Source organism: Parasteatoda tepidariorum, chromosome 4 (genome assembly GCF_043381705.1).
Source record: "Parasteatoda tepidariorum isolate YZ-2023 chromosome 4, CAS_Ptep_4.0, whole genome shotgun sequence".
Classification (NCBI taxonomy): Eukaryota; Metazoa; Arthropoda; class Arachnida; order Araneae; family Theridiidae; genus Parasteatoda; species Parasteatoda tepidariorum.
In genome coordinates, this window is record NC_092207.1 from 44,061,902 (window position 1) to 44,082,174 (window position 20,273).

Here is a 20,273-nt window from a genome sequence, read left to right on the forward strand (position 1 = left end):
TTTGACTCTTGTGTTTCAGAAGACATTAATTAGTAGTTAATACCTAAGGACAGATTGATTTTGTAGCACATATTAGTTTTATCGGCTATAGATATCTATTTTCATTTCATTCTTACATTGATGAAGTTTTGGAAAGTAATAAAAACTTTTCCAAATACTTTTTCATCCGGGTACACTTATGATTTTTTTAATAAATTTTTACAAAAATTATATTGTTTTTATGATTTTATGTACATAATCCATTTTTTACAATATTTTTTTTATTTTTAAAAAAAATGTCTAACTTAGGCTAATTTTTTTTCCTCTTTAGTTAACGTCATATTTTTTTGTTTAAGATCCAAAGATTTTGTTTTGTTTTCATATACATTGATTTCAAAGTTGGTTTTTTAAGATTTTATTAAAGCAAGTACATTTATTTTTCTACTTGTTTTTGATAAATTATAATTTTTCCCCTTAATGTGTGAAATCTTCTGGTTTTTTTTTCTTGAAATTTGGCAGGCATGTTTTTTTTATAATACAGTTATTTATCGAAGTATCAGTTATGTCCATTTTGTTTCTTTATTTTTTAAAAGAATATTCATTTGTTATTGAAGAATGAGACTAGCCAATATAAAAATGCAGTTATGCTTTTTTCTGATGTGGTCTTTACTTTTATACATTGTTTACTTTTATACCCTTACACTATTTGATTTAATTTCATGTTTGGAAAACTGTGACTTTAGTAAAATGTTTGCTCAAATGCTTATTTTAAATTTCTATAATATTGTAAAAGTTCTTTCTGTAAATATTTTGTTATTTTTTAAACTAATTTTATCTCTTCTGTTGTGTAAAAAATCTAATTTTTTTAAATTTATTACTGTCTATTGCAAAAAATTCACTTTCTTTTGCTTTGAAAGGAGCTAATCATAGAAAGTAAGAAATGTTTCAAATTCTTTGCTAGTTTTTATGTTTTTTAAATAAATTTTATTTTTATTTATGAAACTAATCCTTAAGTTTATTATTAGTTTATAAGCTTTTCAAAAATTTTTTTATTGCAAGTTTAATTAAATTGAAGTTTTAATGTGTTTTGAAAGCTTACAAATTAAAGTAAATTGATGTACTCATTTTTTTTTATCTACTTTCAATTGAAAACAATTTGAAAGCTTTGCACAAAGGAAATTTATTGTTTATTTAACTAAATTCAAAACTATAAGTTTAATGAATGTCCTAATTGTTTGACTTTTTGTTTATGTAGTTAATGGCTGAAGATTTAAATCGAAAAGGTCAAACCACTGTCATTGAACTTGATGAAACTCGTGATCAAATGAAAATCATGCAGCAAAATTTTAGTTCAATCGAAAGTGATTGGAAAATTCAACTTGAAAAACATCAAAAAAAGATCGATGATTTAGAAAATGTTATGAATGAATTGGAATTGAAATTAAAAACAAGTGAAGCTACAGTAAAAAATCTAGAATCTACTAGGTATGAACTGTCTGTTAAAAATGCTGATTTGCAACAAAAAATTGTCAATGTTCAGGAAAGTGCTTCCAGACAGTGTGAACAATTTAACAAAGAAATCCAAGGTACATTCTTTCATTATTATTATTTTAAAGTAATAATATGGTATAGTACATTTTAACTTTAATTACAAACACTTATACAGGATGGTTGAAAACTAAATGTCGAAAATGTAAAGGTTTGTAGAGGGGATCGAAATAAATTGATTTTGTGGAGGAAGTAGCATTAATCACAAGAGAGGGAAAAGAAAGTTAACAAAGCAAAAACCATTTTGGAACGATACAATTACATTAATTTACAATCAAACAGTTTACAATAATGTTACAATTTGTTAGTTTTCCATTGCTCCTTGAAAGAGGAACCACCAACAGCAATGCAAGTTTCATAACAGTGCATGCATCAGTGTTCAATTTAAGCAAGAGAGCTCTCTATTGACTCAACGTGACATCTTCTCACACTCATTCATTTATGAAATATGCTTATTTCGGTCCCTTTTACTGCCTTTGCATTTTTAAATTCTCATTTTAACCCACCCAGTGTTTTTGACTTCTATTAATTAAAAGTATTAACTATAAAATGTTTTTTAAAACTCTTTTTAATGACTGCAATATATTTCTCTTTTTATAGCTTTCCATTTCAGGACCTGATTTCTCAGAAGGCCTGGGCTTAGGTTCTTTCATGTCTAGGGGCCCCTGAATGTTACAAATATTTTTTTTATGTGTGTTTTTTTTAAGAATTGTCTGTTAGAATTATGAGTTAACAGAAATTGAAATAAATATAACCATGAATTTACAAATATTTAATAATTTGCTAATTTTGCGTAAAATTTTTCTGTTATTGAAATATGATTATCAGAATTTCTAAGTAGTGTAATCCTCATTTTATACTGAACTCAATTTTTTAAATGGTGATTAATATATTAAATTCTATGTACTACATTATTTTCCTTAGGATTTTGGTCTTGATATCTTTAATCAAATCAAAATCCTAAGGAATCCTATTTTGATGATAACAATTGCATCATTTCTTTATTATTTGATTATCTATGTAAATGGATCATCAAATTACTGTTTCAAAACTTGATAACTTACAAAGATTTTTCACTTCTCCATGTTTGTACCTTATTTATTTATTTATTAAGCAAATGAAAAGCTTTGTAGAACACCTTAATGCATAACATCTTTTTTCTTTCTTCGTTACAACACTAGTTAATGTGCTCAAATGTTTTTAAAATGTTACTAAACATTTTTACACTGTACTCTTTAAATAAAAGCCAAGGATCAAAACTCAAAAATGTGTATTGTGTTAGATGTAAAAGGTGCCCACAAATATATATAATATGTTGGTCATTTATTATGCACCATTTCGATAGTCCATTTAGACAGGTGGTCAATTTATGAAAAGCAATTGTTTATGTCGATTTGGTGTTTCATTATCGATATTTACTATAGCCAATTTCAGCAGGGTTGTCCAACTTTCCAAAGTGACAAACTTAACTGGGTTACCCTCTATTTAATTCACTTATTACTATTAAATCTAATAAGGTATATTTTTAATATTTTATTTAAATTTAATTTAAATCTTTTTTTAACAATTTGATGCTTCTAACAATTTGATTACCTTAAATTTATTGAAGCATTTATTTTCCTCTACGTTTAAATTTATTTAGACTTATTAAAAAAAAACTTGTTTTGCGGAAATTAGTTGAAAACAAGTCAGGAACTGAATTTAATTTTAATCCTTCAGAATTAAAGTTCTGTTTTCAAAGAGTAATTTTTATAGTTTGATTTAAGTAATATGTCCTTTTTTTTCATTTTAAAGGTGAAATTGAAGTATTGAAAAAAGATTTAGATGTTGAGAAAAAGCATAGTGCCGAGCTTCAGAAAACTTTGGATGAGTATAACGCTGAGTCTCAAAATAAAATTCTAAAAGCTCGAGTTGAAGAACGGAAAAAAGCAAAGAAATTAGAGAGAGAATTAAATGAATTAAAAAATGTAAGTTGAAGTTTTAAAAAGCAAAATCTAAAAGAACTGTTATTTATTTCTGAAATATCTCTAGTTAATGAAATACCATGTTTTAAGATTTAATATTGTGNATTTTTCATATGTTATTTACATGCATTTATGCATACAATTAAGATTCTCTTTTTCTTTAAATGAAGTATCTTTGACTAAATCTTTGCTATTGACTTTTTTGTATTATTTATGTAGGATGAACGTTATTATTGAATTCAGTCACAAGATTACAAAATAAGTGCAGGGGTGATTGTATTACCCCGATATGTATTGTATTACCCTGTTATTACCTGTGTGTATCCTGAAATTCTAGATTTTTCGTATCATTCTTCCTGGTCTAAAAATTAGAAGCAAAGTATGCGATTTCTCCCTGAATATTGCAGAATTTCGTGTATCTCAAGACCATTGGTTCGTCGAATTTCAAAGCTGAAGAAAGCTAATGTACAACCAACGAATACAAAAAAAAACAAAGAAAAACTGAACCTATTTCTAATAGTAACTACTGGAATAAGTTTTGGCATTCGTTTTACAGTGCAAGGTTAACTTTTGAAGTTATTTTTTATCATTGGTCTTCATGATCAATAAACATAATGAATTAAATATTTTGATGGATTTTTGTGTAGTGTTTGTCCAAAATAATGTTGATAATTCTATGAATAAGTGCAAGAATTGTTTTTTAAATTTTGTATTTTTTAGAGTATTATGAAGTTTTATTCTTATTTGCTTTTACCTTAAATTTAAAATATTTTTTTAATCATTAGAAAATTTAAAAGAAGTCAACGCAGCTGTACAACAGGATTATGAAAAAGTTTTAATCAAAGCTGAAACTTATGAAAAAGAAATAAAAGAATATCAGTTGGAAAGTAAAAAATGGGAAGCAAAATATGAAGCATTGCATTCTGATTTTGTTACTGTAAGTTTGGTTTTATTTTAAACCAATTTTTAATATTTATTGATAACATAAATTTTTTATTTCGTCAATTATTGTAGATTCTATTTTGTGTTTGTCTGATTTCAGCACTGTGTTATTCAGCACTGTCTGATTTCAGCACTTTTTATGTTTATACATAATTTGAATGAGGTGATGGATAGTGATTCTCATTTTTTAATATTTTATTATAATAAAAGTTACACAGGAATAATCTTTCTGAATATGCCAACTTAATTTTCATCATACTTGGTCGAAAAATAATAATTAAAACATACTCTCCAAGTTTTGAGGTTTTTGTAAAATAATTTTTCTAATAGTAGTCAATTGAAGCAGAAATTTTTAAAATGAGTTGAATTTTTCTAAATCTTTAATCAGTACTCAAAAACATGATATGTAGTGGTGGCAAAAATTGTTTTAATTCTAATATGTTGATCTTGCTACCACTAGAAAAAATATCTATACTATGGAAATTCTGTAATAGTTGGGAAAGTGTGAATTTAAAATAATAATTTTTTTAAAAATCATTAAAACTATTTAAAGTTTATTTATTCTTTAAACATGGTGCATAGCGTTTTTAAAAAGTGTTTATTTTTGATTTTCGTTTTTTAAAAGTCCTTAAAGGGGCTTTTTTATTGGATGTTTTTAAAAAGTGCTTAATTTCTCTTTTCAAAAAATGGGACTTTTTTTCATTACCATGTCGTTTTTAGGCATGTATTATGACGAAATGTGGTTTTCACGTTGTTTTATCCAAAGTTTTTACAATTCCTTTGAAATAATGCATTTTGACGTACCGTCAGTCTGTAAAGTATGAAACCACCAATCATTTTACATGTTTGATGAAATACTTAGCTGGGTTCTATGAAATTCTTACACTCTCATGTGCAACTCTGCTACATTTTGCAAGATGTTCTAAATTTCAGGCTTCATTTTCCACCCTCTGAAATAGAACCGAAAAATCTCTCGATCTTTTTATGGTGGTTAATATAATCATGAAAAGAGTTCTTAGTCAGGAACTAGTCATTTTATCATGATCATGTAAAGTCTGAAGGTTATTTTGCATTTTGTTAATGTATATAGTGCTTAAAATGTTTTTTGAGTGCTTAAAAAAAGTACTTAAAAGGTGCTTATTTTTTGTTGAAAGATTTGGCTACGCACCCTGTTAAAAATTACGTATTCTTGTGTAGCATTTTGTTTTTTATTTTATTTTTTAAAAGTTTTTTTAGATTCAAATTAATTTCTTATTCATTTTGTTTAAAGTGTTTTTCATTCCAGTTTGATGTATGACCTATCATTCAAAATTGATCATACTAGGTTTAAATTTTTTTACAGATCCAAGAAAAATTCAATATATTGAGTCAGGAACATTTCAAAACTCAAGAAGATATGACAGCTTTACTTGAAGATAAAAGAAGCATTGAATCTTATCATGTAAGTTTGGTTTTCCTTTTGTGGAAGAAGAAAAAAGTTATTTAGTCTCAGCTGTTTTGGATTTATATTAAGTGGATAACCATTATACAGTGTATCGTCAGATGTTCACAATATTTCTATTTATTTGATGTTAACATTATTTTTAGGAAATGTGAAACCTTCTGTGTTATCTGCTTAAATATTACACAATGAAAATTTTTTTTTAAATGAAGATTTCTAAAACTTCTTGAAATATTTTGATAAAATATTAAGTAATAAAGAAGGAGTTATTTATACAGTTATTATAGTCAAAGGAGCTGTAATATTAACTTTTATTAATATTACGCCATTCTTCTCAAATAGACTTGCGTAGTTTTTTGTAATATAAAGGTTACAGTTTACATTATCTGATAGAATATGATCTACATATTCATGCCATCCTAACAAGTTAAGAAGAAAGTAACTCATAATGTATCTAGCTATTTTTTCAAAACTATCTGTCACGTATGTAACTAGTTATCTAAAGAGTATAATCCAATAACTTGTGATAAAGTGTTGTGTTTTACCTTGTACCAATTTTTCTTACTTTAAAAAAAACAACAGTTTTTCTGAAGTGCATAATGGAATTTGTTCATAAAAAATACATTAATAGACAAATGCATAATGTATTTCCCACAAAATTTTTATTATTATGATTTTCTACATAAAAAAATAAAAAGTTAAAATTGGTCCTAGATGCAACACACTCCCCTTGTCTATATTTTGTCTGAAACATTTGATTTAAATTTAAAACTATAATAATTTAATGAACAGATTCTTAAGTTTGAAATAGAAATTTTAAATTTGTAATTGAAATCTACTCACCATTTAAGCATTAAATAGGGTAAATTGTGGGTATTATCTGTACTTGTTCCTATTTATGCCTGTATATACTTTGTTTTAAGCATTAGATTTTATATATTTTTAGAATGACTTAAAGGAAAAGTATAGTAGTCTTGAAAATAAATATAATGAAATGGCTCAAAATCTACAGCAAGCAAAAGATGAAAAAGTGGCTTATGAACTTAAAGCAATTGAACTTGAAGAAATAAGAGATAGTGAGTATCCTGCATTCATGCAATTTCTTTTTATATTCTAGAGAATAATGCTGAAATAAAGAAGTATTTAGCATTCATAAACAATCGTGTATCTTCGTAAAGGAAATGTATTTTATAACTTTTATTCTATTTCATACTCGTGATATTCAGTTCATACTTTGAGTTTTTCAAATTTTAGATCCTGTTTGTATGAGTACATAAAAGTTTTGTATTAGATCTGATTTTCTAAATAAAGTAATGTAAGCTGTTAATTGATAACTGAAATGAAAGAAATTTTTAGCATTTAAATTCTCTTGCATAAAAAACCTACTAATAGTTGACCTAGCTGGACATGTCTCTTCCACGTTATTTAATCATTTAAATTTGTTATCAAAGGTTTTCATTGAAATGAAAATAAAAAAGAAACGCATATAGACTTTGAGGTTGGAACTCGTGAAAAACATGTTCATCAGGCAATAAATATTAGGAGTAAAGGAAAAGCATTTTGTGTCTTTGCCCTTAAATTTGGTTTAATTTGTGAATATTTTTTATTTTGAAAATTCTATAAAAATAACTACATTATTCTTTTTATGAATGTCTAATTTTATTTTGTCATTTTTAAAAATTCTACTTCATTACTGGAAAAAAAAACTTAAAACTGTTTTTGCATTTGAGTTTACAACTACTCTCAATCCAGCACATTAATTCAGAATGATAATTTTAGAATGACTGAATAATTAAAATTTTAATAGCATAAATAATTTTTTTTCATTTAAAAGAAATTAATAAATCTTATTGTCTGAGCAAAAAAATAAATAATAACATTAAATTTTAATATTAAAAAAATAAAATAAAATATACAAAATGAAATAAAATATTCAAAATAAAAAAATACAATAAACAAAACAATACAGTAGACAAAATAAAATTAGCAAAATAAAATTAATAAAAAATCAAATGAAGCTTAAATAAAAATTAAACTTAAATTTTAATAATTCATTTACATTTAAAAAAAGAATATAGTTTTAAGTTTGTATTTTTCTTTCTGTGAAGGTTATTTTTTTTTCATTATTCATTATAAAAAATTATTTTACAAACTTCGCTATTTTTACAAATTTCTGATTTGTTATTAAAAAGTCATATTTTATTAAGGTCTTAATGTCAAATGATAAATATTTTTCAAAGAAATTTTTAGGTGAAATTGTGATAGAAAAAAAAGTAGTCCTTTATTGAGAACCCTAAGTTTGATCACATCTAAAATATTCTTGTTATATTATTAGTATAATATTCTATACATATAAGTGTTGTAAAATCCTTAGTAATGTAATTCTATGTTTTTGTTTTGCAGAGGATGAGGAGCGCAATAAAAGACTAGCATCTAAAATCGCAGACTTAGAAGAAACGTTAAATGATTCGAGTAGACCTTTCATTCAGCTGGAGAAAGAAAATTCAGAAATTAAAGATAACGTGCGGATTTTAGAGCAAGAAAAACATGAGCTGGAAAAAGAAAAGAATGAAATAACTTCAAAAATTGCTTCATTGGAGATAATACTTCATGAAAAAGAAACTGAATGGTCAATGGAGAAGGAAAAATCTGCTGCTGACATTGCAGATTTGAAAGTAAAACTGAAAGCATCAGAAGATAATTTGGATTCCAAAACTGCATTCTTAGGAGATTTAGAAAAAGAAAAGCAAAATGTTGAAAAAGATATATTGATGATTCTCAATCTCTTTAATGCTAAAGATGTGAAAGGGCTTACAAGGGTAAAAGACAATTATGAGGCTATCATTCTTGAAAAAAATAACTTAGTGTCAGATTTGTCAGAAAAGAATAACATAATTCAAGCTTTTACAACAAATAATCAGGATTTACAATTCTCTATTGATAACCTAAAAAGTAAATTGGATTCTTGTGAGTCTGAATTATTAGAATCGAAAAACTCAATTTCTGAGAAAAATAGAGAAAATCATAAGATGTTATCAACAATGCAAGACAAAGATAACACAATACAAGCTCATGTGGAAAGTAATAACCATTTACAATCATGTCTTGACAAACTTAAAAATGAATTATCTTCTTGTAAATCTGAGATTGAAGATCTTAAAGCAGTTATTCTGGAGAAAAATGATATAAACAATAAATTATCTTCTGATTTAGAAAATAATTTATTAAATATGAAGCAGTTAGAGGAAGTTTTATTAGAAAAGGAAACACTTCTTTCAAAGTATAGTGAGCAACAAAATATCTTGAAAGAGAGATTGAATGAAGCTGAAATTTCAATAAACTCTGAGAGTGAAAAATCCAAAGATAAAGTAAAAATATTTTTAGACCAAATTTCAGATTTAGAAAAAGAGTTAACTCTTTTGAGAGAAGAATTAGATTCTAAAAATGAAGTCATCACTGCTGTGAATTCAGAACTCAATGAGATATCAACAAAAAACAAAGACTTGCATGAAATATGTGAAGAAAAAGATAGAACTATTCATGAAAGAGATGCAACTATGAAAGAGATGTTGCTTGCATTAGAAAATAAATCCTCTGAAATTGAAAGCTTGAATCGGAGAATTGCTGATTATGAAAGCATGGTGCAATCTAAAGGAAGTCATGTAAAGCAATTACACATGAAACTTGAAGAAAAAAATAAAGTAATTGAAGCAAAAGAAGAACACCTGAAAGAGATGGATAAAAAGGGGAAAGAATGGATTGAACATAATAACTTATTGAAAAATTCGTTAAGCAAAATAACGGAAGAACTTAACTCAATGCACTCTGAATATGAAGAAATGAAATCTGTACTAGAAAAACAAAACTCTGACTTACTTTCAAATCTTTCGAATGCTCGTGAGGAAATTAATAGTTTAAAACAATTATTGGAGAATCTTCAATCTCAAATTAATGAAAAGGAAAATCTGTATCAAAATGTAATGAAAGAAAAATCAATTCTTGAAGAAAAAACAACAGAGATGTCAGATGTAACAAACAAAATGCAGAAAGATTTGGAGATTGCTTCAACATCATTGCATAGTTATAAGAGTCAATGTGAAGAATTTTCAGAACAGCTCCGATTAATGAGTAATGATCTTCAAAAGCACATAAGTCTGAAGCATGGACTTCATGAATTCATTTCTTTCCATAAGCAAAAAGTAGAAAATCTAACAGATGCAAATAAGCTACTTAGAAATAACATTATTTCATTGCAAAACAGCTATTCAGTTGAAACTTCAAGGATGGGTGAAGAAATAATGTCTCGTGTGCGAGATGCTGAATTACTGATAACAGTTATTCAGGCTGACAACTCCAAACTCTCTGAGCAGCGTGATTCTTTGCAAAACGTTGTAAATGATAATTATGCACTAATTGATGCTCAGAAGAATGAAATCAATTTGTTACAAGAAGAAAAAGTAAGTCTTGAAAATGAGAGTGCAAATTGTAAAAAGCAAATAAAGTTGCTGGAAGGTAAATTAAAAACTGTTGAAGAGGAACTAAACATATCTAATATGAAACTTTCAGGTGAAAAATCGGAAATGGAAGAAATGCTACATAAAACTCTTGCTGAAAATAAAACACTTTCAGATGCCATTTCTGAATCACAAGAGAAAATTGAATCAATGACAGAATCAAGTAAACTCCTAAAAAATAAAGTGGCTGAAAAAGAAGAGCTAATATCCCAGCTGAAAATTCATTTGCAATCTCAGCAAGAAGATACTCAAAAATTGCAAGATTTGTTGTCCAAAAAAGAAGTGGAAAATAGCTCTATTGAAACTAAATTTATGTATTTAAGCCAGTGTAGGCAGCATTATTGTTCTCTTATAAACTTGCTTAAAGCATCATTTCAAACTGACATCGATACATCATTGCTAGAAAGTGATCAGCCAAATGATTCTTCTTTAGAGAACTTTGAACGATGTTCAAAAGAAATATTTCAACGTAGCTCAGCCTGTTTATTAGAAAACCAAAATAGCATCACTTTTCTTAAAGAAGATTTAAAAAAATTGAAAGAGGAGAATTCTTCGTTATTAAATAGTTACATCACTCAAAAGGAAAACATTGCAAACTTAGTGTCTGAAATAAGTGAAAATATGAACAACATGGATTCTAAATTTAATTTAATGGTATCTTCTCTTAGTGAAAAAGAAAGCAGTGTAACTCACATGAACTCAAAAGTTGATTCATTTAAGCTTAAATTTAAAGCATCGAAGGACATTTTAAGTGATTTAGCTTTATCCCTTTGTAATTTAAACAGGAAAGCTTGCAATCAAATTGAAAATATGTATACTTTCTTCGACTCTGATACACTTATGAAATTTGATTTTAAAGAGAAATTACTTCACTTGCGTGAAATGTCAGCTATTGAGGATAAAGATTTAAAAACTATTGATGTCATATGTTCTTCCACCATTAATGAGTATTTTAAGTTAACTGATCATCTAAATGACTTGCTTGTCGATAAAAATGACTGTATTGATAAAATTCACAAAGAAAAAACAATGCTTCAGGAAGATTGTGATACTCTTAAAGCAAAATTAACTGACTCCCTTGCATCTGAAGCATCTCTTAAAAAAGATTTTGAGTCAATGAAATGTCAATTAGAACAATTTTCCCATGAACAGACCATCTACTCAGACTCAAGTAATTTGAAATTTAAAGAACTTGAAAGAGAAGCAGAAATGCATAAAAACAAATATCATGAGCTTCAAGAAAATATTAATTCTCTTGTAGAACAAATTGAACATTACAAGCAGCTTATCCAAGAAAATACAAATGAAAAAGCTTTACTCGAAAATTATCTTGATCAATTGAAAGTTGAAGTGAATGAATTAACTATCGGAAAAGCTGAATTTCAAATGTCTATAAAAGAAAAAGATATTTTGATTAGTCAGCTCGGGGAAAAAATTGATTCTTTAGCAAATGAGTGTACTGATGTCTCATCCAAGTATCAAGAAGTGACTGAGGAACTTAAATATACTTCAACAAAATTAGAACTTGAATCCACTGAAAAAATGCAAGTAATTGACAAACTATCATCTTTAGAGAAGGCTAATAACTATTTGAAATCGGCTGTAAAGGAAATTAGATACTATTTTACTGAAAGCAAAGAATTTAACATAACATCCTTAGCTGATTTATTAGATGAGGATAGTGTAAAAATTCTCTCTGATCTGCATTCATGTCTAAGCCTGGAAAAATCTTGCTTGACAGAAAATAAGATTTTAGAAAACCAAATCGCTTCTTTAGAATCAGAAAACAGAAAAATCTCAGAGGAATTAGAAGTATTATTAAAAGAAAGGAACTCTCTGAAATCCAATGAAGCAGAAAATGAATCTATGAACAAAATCATCCCAGTTGTTGAAACTCCAATGGAACAAAAGCTTGAATCAAACCTGATTCAACAAGCCTCCTCTTCTGTACCAGAGGCCACCTTAAAATCCCTCGAAGAACAAAATAAGTCTTTAAAAGACGAGTTACTAGAATATAAGAAGAAGTTTGCAAAATTGCTAAGTAAATTGAAGCATTTTAAAGATGAAAAAGAAAAACTGAATGAAAAACTAAAAGTATCAGAAATAGCTAAATCAGAATTTGAAGATATTAATGCCAAAAATCTAGATAAAATTAACTTTCTTGAAGAAAAGATTGCATTGCAAGGGAACGAAAAAATTACCTATATGACTCAAATGCAATCACTGGTAGAGCAAAACAAGTTTGATGTAGGTACTTTAAATTCTGCTATTTCTGAAATGAAGGAGCGCTATTCTATTTTAGAGAAAGACTATTTCAAAGCACAGCATGATTTGCAAGAATACAAGCAAATTTGGGAGCAAACCAATGTTTCTTATGAACTTTTAAAAGAAGACAGTGAGCGTCTGAAATTAATGGTAAAAAATCTAAATGAACAACTTGAGAGTGCAAATTCAGTTATATCTGATTTGAATCTTCAAATTGGGGAACTCAAAACAGAGAATCTCCATTTAGAGAATGAAGCTGAGAACCTAAGAGTGCATGCCAACATGCTTCTATCTGATAATGATGCATTTCAGAGTTGTATTGAAAAGCTTAAAACGAGCAAGAACTCTTTAGAGAAACGAATAATAGAAATGAAAGAAAAGCATGATTCAGATCTGACTGCTATAGAAAAGGATTATGATACAAAATTGAAAAACATTTGTCCTGATGAAAGCAAAACTGTTGAGGCAGAAGCACGTGCTATTAAAATAGAAAATGAGTGTGTCACTTTGAGGTCTCAATGCACAGATTTACAACTGCGTCTTGAAACCCTCCAACTAGAATGTGAAACTTACCAAAAGAATTTAAATTTATTGGAAAAAGAGAAGACTTATTTCCAACATCAACTTTCTGAAAAGTCGTCTGAACTGCAGAAAGTCAAAATCAACTTAAATGATGCATTGAGTAGAGCTAAATCCGATCTTCCTCCAAATAACGAATTATCACAAACTAGTAAAGGATCTCAAAATCTATTGCAAGAAGAAAACAACCAGATAAAGTTGCAGTTAAATACCCTCATTGAAGAGTTAAATTTTACAAAGGAGATGAACACATTTTTGCAACAGGAATATGCCTCTAAAGAATCTTTATTCAATGAGAAAATTATTAAGCTTGAGCAACAACTGCAACAAATGCAGTCTTCACCTACTCAGTCAGTTGGTAGAATGAGTCAACCTAATGTAAGGCATTTGGAGAATGAGCTCCAGCAGGCTATGAACAGTCTGCACAATCAGGGCTTAAGATGTGAAGAATTAAGCTTGGAAGTTAGCAAGGTAAATGTTATGATTTTACTATTTTTTTTTCTTTCTTTTTTTAAAAAAACTATAAATTTCATTTTTGTATGAATTTATTTTTAAATTGCATAGAACTATGAGTGAGCAAAATTATGATCTTTTTATACACAAGTACATAGTAAAGCAATATGGATCACTTGATATGGCTGATATTTTTGATTTAAGAATTTTCAGGGTTTGGGGTAGGAGCTTTGATAACTTAAGCTAATATGCAGGAAAAAGCTGTAATTTTACTAATCAACTAGTACAGTGTTGAAATTTATTGCTAAATCACTATGTTTCCTAAATAACAGAATTATTTATATCACATCCATTTTTAGGTTAAAATATTACTGTTTACGCTGTGTTCTGTTCTCTGTTACTGTTTCTGTTAGAAGCTTCTATATTTCAAATTTTGTGATAACCAGTTTATGTTTCCATGCAGATAATAAAGTCTACTCTTATTAATGTAATTTTTTATTCACATGTTGGTGTTTTTATTAAATTTATTTTCTATATTTATTATTTTTTTAGTGGCCTCAATTACTTTAAAATTTAGTGAGATTTAAAATATTAAAACAAATCTGTAATTTATATGAAAAATAGTTGTGACATTTAGTCTTTTTTTGAATTTTGTAATGATAATGCTTTTATTTATTTAAATGTTTAATATTAAATTATTATTATATTTTAAGTTATTTGTATAGATAGTATTCTTTTTAATGGCATCAGTGGAATTAAACTTTGACTAGGTTATTTTCTATTATGCACATCTATCTACAAAATTTATTGTTAATAATGTTTTTGTTTCTTGTGACAACATACACATATCCAGACAAAATTCTAAGTGAAATTTTCTCTTCTTAGTTGAGATTTTTAAAAATATATGTTTTGTTTTTACAGCTATTGGAAGAAAGGAACATCTTACAATGGAAAGTACAACAGTATATGCAGTTGAATCCTGGTGTTACAATTGACCAGGATAGCTTAACTTCTACATCAGATCTTCAATCAATAAAGGTATTCATACATTTTGAACATTTTGATTTTGCACAACCATTTATTCAATTCTTTTTATAATTTCTAATTGAAAAGAGTACTACTATTTCTTTTTTACATTTGTTGTTTAAGGCACTTGATGCATGCCTAACCTTTTTCATATACCTTTATTATAATTTTTTCTTCAGTCTCTTAAGTCAGTGTAAGGTTGTAACTTTTATAAATAAAAAGGTGGAAAATAAAAATATTCTTTGCTTTAGTTTCCAATTTTTTTTAAATGTCCACTATTTTATTCATGATTAAGAAAAAAACATTTTTATTTCCTTTTTTGAACCTATTATTAAATTTGCAAATTTTAACTGAAATGTTTTTTTTTAAATATTTTTTTTAGAAAATTACAGAAGATAATTACAAAAGACTGATATTTATTATTTATATTACTTATTATTTTTGGAAATAGTTAATGAAAATAAAATTGATAAACTACATTGAGTTGAAGCTATTATCTATTACTTTGATTTTAAACATAAAACTGAATACATAGGTTAAAGCGAAATGAAGTTTTGATATTCTATTTCAAATATGAGAAACATAAATTTTATTTTACATAAATTTTCTTCAGTAAAAACGATTTGGCTCTTGTTGTAAAAGGTTTGATTGTAATTGTTCCGTTTTTTTCTGCAAAGGTAACACAACAGCAGAGCAAAGTAACAAAACCAGCAGAAGCAAAATTAAAGCAATTTAATCTATTTTCTTTTTGTATATTTTATTTAACTATTATAATTAACTATATTATTACATTTTTAGGTTGAATCAACTGTTCCTGATAAGCAGTTAGCAGCTCTCCATGAAAGGTATGTTAAACAAAAGAGAGAAATGAGTTCTAATTAACAATATTCTCCAATTTCCCCAGTTAAATGATTGTTGAAAAACTGTGATTATGGAATTTATTAAACAATTCACCTCAGACATGTACTTCTGAAAAAATTTATGAGAAAAATAGCATGAAGATTAATCTAAATCTAAAATATATATTGTATTTTTTTCTATAAAATGCTAATTCTATGAATTTACTCTCTTTGCAATTTAACAAATTAAAAATAATGGAATTTTATAAGCTCATTTTTGTTTTGTTTTTAGCTGTAATTTTATCTAATTTTAAATGAAATACTCTTAGTTATGAATAATATATCTTAATTTTCCGTTTTGTTATTAAGGTCACATAGGTTAAAGCGAAATAAAGTTTTAATGTTCTATTTCAAATACGAGAAACATAAATTTTATTTCACATAAATTTTCTCCAGTAAAAACGATTTGGCATTTGTTGTAAAAGTTTGATTGTAATTGTTCCGTCTAAACAATGTCTAAATCTAGTTATGAAAATCGTCATATTCATTAATTACATGTTTATGCACGAACCAATGAATGAAAAATTTAGTACTTGAATAATTTTTTATATTTATTAATTTATGTATTATTTTTATATTGCTTTTCTTTCTTGATTTTAATGACAACTGTTGATATGTTTTGCAAGAAAGCTGGTATAAATTCACTATTTTCATAAATTATTTACAATACTGTACTATTTAACATCTTGTTAAATTTCTTATTCTATATAATAAATTTCTCTTGTTTTACTCACTAACTACTTATTATGGAAAAAGCTGAAACATTTTTTTCTCTTTGCAAGTAGATTAATGGAAAGTGAAAGAACATGCCAGGAGTTACGGAAAGCAAATGATGCCCTCGATAGAGCTCTGATCAATGAAAGAGATCAAAAGAGAAGAATTGAAGAGGAATTAGATTTAGCTAAAGAACACATTACTGAGGAAACTAGACCATCTGACGAAGTAAATATTATCTATGTACAATAATTATTGTTGAAGTTTTTTTATTCTTTCTAAATCAGGTATAGAAAGTTTCTTTGACACTAGAAGGAATGGGAGAATCTTTTTCAAAAATAAAGTATCAATTATCAAAATAATTTTTTAAGTAGTTTATGACTGAAATTTAGTATAAATATTAACATTATTTACCAACTTATTTATACATTATTTTTAAATAAGTGAGAACTAAAAAGTAAACATTATAAAAAAAATAATTCAATGAATTTCTTTAGAAATTGAATAATTGTAGTTTTTTTTCGGAACCATATTTAAAAAAATATTATGAAACCTACTTTTATAATTATCAAAATAATTTTTTAAGTAGTTTATGGCTGAAATTTAGTATAAATATTAGCATTATTTACCAACTTATTTATACATTATTTTTAAATAAGTGAGAACTAAAAAGTAAACATTATAAAAAAAATAATTCAATGAATTTCTTTAGAAATTGAATAATTGTAGTTTTTTTTCGGAACCATATTTAAAAAAATATTATGAAACCTACTTTTATAATTATAANTTTCATAAATAGTAGTTTATGACTGAAATTTAGTTTAAATAATAGCATTATTTGCCAAGTTATTTATACATAATTTTTAAATGAATGAAAACTAAAAAGTAAACATAAGAAAAATATAATTCAATGAATTTCTTCAAAAATTGTATAATTGTAGTTTTTTTTCCAGAACCATATTTAAAAAAAATATTATGAAACCTACTTTTATAATTATTAGGCATTTTCGAAGAGCCAAGATAGAATACCGCAGACTCACTTGAAAACAATTGAAATCATTAAATGTACATTACGAGTTACTTACTGGTACAAGACTTTTTTTTCGGCATATTTGCCGTCATTGTCAAAGCATTTGTTAAGTCTGGGTCCAAGCTTTTATATTCCATAGTCATAGAACTTTGCGGCCTGTTGTCGGAACCATATTCCAACTTCAGTTTTAATCACATCGTTATGAAAGTTTTTCCCTGCGAGATGCTTTTTCAGGTTAAGGAATAAATGAAAGGTCCGAGCTATATAGCAGATGATCTAAAATTTTTCATTTGAAACTTTTAAGTAGTGCTTTGGTTTGAAAAGCTGTGTGAGGACAAGAACACAAGATTCTGATTCACATCTGGAGAGATTCTGAATTAATGCAGATGTTATAAAGACATGCTGCTCAATCAAGGCTCACCATAAAAATAACAAATGACCTCGAGGGAAAATCAAGGTTACTGTTTATGTTGCCATCATACTCACAAAAAAATTTCTTTTGTTGCTATCTGTGAAGCATCTTTACTTTCAAAAATGCCTCGCATATGAAGAATTGTAATAACATCGCAATCAAATATTTATACAATTACATTAACAGGTCACATACTTAACATATACAATACTGCAAATCACATATTGAACATAATTATAAATAGCATGCAAATTTTTACAATTAAATACTGTTAAGTATGAATACTCAAATCAACTGTTATATAAATTGATGAAATATAGATTTTGAAACTCAATATAAAGCCAAATTAATCTGAAAATGCTTCAAAAAATAGATATCTAAAATATTTAATTTTTGTTTTATTTTCAGTATCGCATTTTATTGGGAGATGTTGCTGAACCAGAAATGCTTGCTGAAACTAACTATTTAATTAGTAAGTTCTTTTATATTTTGTTTTAAATTGGTTTTGCACTATATATTTTTTATGGTTGTCATTTTTATGTTATAGTTTTATAAGCAAAATTTAAATATGATAACAAAATTATGGAGTATTTATCATTAGCTATGTTTTTCTCGAGTGACATTAATTGAAAAATCACAAAGTGTATCTTTGAATGTTAGTCAAAACTTGAGCCAACTTTCAAAAGTATGTTAAGGTAAAGCACAGAAATGGACATACTATAGTTTCAGTTCTCTAAACAAGAACCTTTTTTCAATTTCTAAATATGAGGTGCATAGATGCTGAGGAAAGTGGTATGTTTGGTGTTTAGACACTAAGGTAGGCCTTTGTTTAAAGAACCGAAACTATAGTATGTCCATTTCTGTGCTTTATCTGTTCTTTACTCATGTTATTTTTTACTCTAATCTATGTAGGTCTAAGTATACCCTATCCTTCTTTTTGGACTCAACAGTATAGTTCCTAAAAGTTCCAGTTATTATAATTTGACGCTAAATACATAAAATAAACTTTATAATATTTGGCTTCAAGTATAAATTAACCAAAATTCCTACATCAAATTCAGGGTTAAATTTTTGACAGTTTTATGAAAGTGCTGTAGGTAAATAATTTTAAATAAAATGTAAAAATTTGTAGTTAACTGTCTCAAAGTATTATATTGATATCATATATATATATATATATAGCTCAAAAAAAAGATAAAAAAAAGGAGAGGAAAACAAGGAAAATTAAAAAGTTTTATTTACCGCGCATAAGCTGCAATGTATATATACATATATATTTGTTTAAAAGTAAATTTTTATTAGGTTTTCCTTTATCAGTGCTGGTAAATATAAGTTTCTTTTTCCAAATTTAAAAAAAATATGTCACTAAAGAACTTAATTCCATAAATTTCATAATTTTCAGGTCGAAATGTAAGGACACATGCTGATAAATTCCGTAGGTGGATAAGGGGCAGAAAGTAAGTATCTTATTTATTCCAACTGCTTAAAATGTTAAATTTTTTTAATTTTACATACTGTTTGCGTCAATGCAATATAGTTTTACCCGTACATCTTGATCATGATGTGTTCTTCAATAGATTTTGGTTTCAATTATACATGTTTGTATTTATATTAACTATCAATGATTAAAGATAAATCATAATGTACCAATGATTTGTATCCATGTCAATACATTACCCACAGTATAAAATCATTTATAGAGATCCAACATATTCATTTTTTTATGTTCTTCAAAAAGATGTCTCTCATGCATTAGGAAATGACAAATACAATAAATATACTGATTTAATTAGAATGATTTTATGATGAATTAATACTAATGATTAAAATTAATAATTAATTTCAATTGTAATTATAATGAATAGAAAATTTCAATAAATTAATAATATTGATTAAAAAAGGTTCAGCTATACATTTTAAATAAATAAGTTTTCTAGATAGATTTTGATGAAAAAACTTTTTTTAAATTTGTATTTTTAATTTTAATTTTGTACATTTCATTTTTCACAAAAGATAAAGAAATTTTGCTCTACACTTTTTATACTATAGATTAATGTAGCTTAAAGAGTTCTCTTTGCTTCTGATATTAAATTATAGGAAATACTGGAGTTATTTATGATTCAATATAGTATTTCAATTTCAAAGAAACTTATGATATATTTTTTAATTACCCTTTATAGTTTTATACTTCTTTGTTTCTTTATCAAACTTAAATTGGTTATATAAATTCCATTTGTTTATATATTTCCAGAAAGTTAAAAGAGCACTAGAAGTTATTTATGACTCAACATAACACTTCAATTTAACTATATTCAATTTAAAAAGAGCTTACTGTATTTTGTTAACTTTTAGTTTTCAATTAACCTTTAAAATTTTATATTTATTTATTGATATCTTACTTCCTCAGTATTGCCACTGCCCAAGATTGGGTCTGGTCTTCCAAATTTGATTTTAGATGACCCAATCTGTGTCTTAGTTTCCCCCTCCATTTATTTTCAATGTATTTA

General features: G+C 26.4%; 1 protein-coding gene across 1 annotated transcript in view; it reads left to right on the forward strand.

The window, feature by feature from the left end:
• Nucleotides 1–20,273, forward strand: part of LOC107452936 (uncharacterized) — a 34,243-nt gene that overhangs the window by 10,482 nt on the left and 3,488 nt on the right. The window contains exons 7-18 of the mRNA XM_043055417.2: nucleotides 1,235–1,565; nucleotides 3,322–3,494; nucleotides 3,711–3,717; nucleotides 4,277–4,428; nucleotides 5,776–5,874; nucleotides 6,821–6,950; nucleotides 8,278–13,703; nucleotides 14,607–14,723; nucleotides 15,510–15,556; nucleotides 16,393–16,552; nucleotides 18,175–18,238; nucleotides 19,169–19,223. Of these exons, the coding sequence (XP_042911351.1) occupies nucleotides 1,235–1,565; nucleotides 3,322–3,494; nucleotides 3,711–3,717; nucleotides 4,277–4,428; nucleotides 5,776–5,874; nucleotides 6,821–6,950; nucleotides 8,278–13,703; nucleotides 14,607–14,723; nucleotides 15,510–15,556; nucleotides 16,393–16,552; nucleotides 18,175–18,238; nucleotides 19,169–19,223 (6,761 nt within the window). The remainder of the gene's footprint in view (nucleotides 1–1,234; nucleotides 1,566–3,321; nucleotides 3,495–3,710; nucleotides 3,718–4,276; nucleotides 4,429–5,775; nucleotides 5,875–6,820; nucleotides 6,951–8,277; nucleotides 13,704–14,606; nucleotides 14,724–15,509; nucleotides 15,557–16,392; nucleotides 16,553–18,174; nucleotides 18,239–19,168; nucleotides 19,224–20,273) is intronic.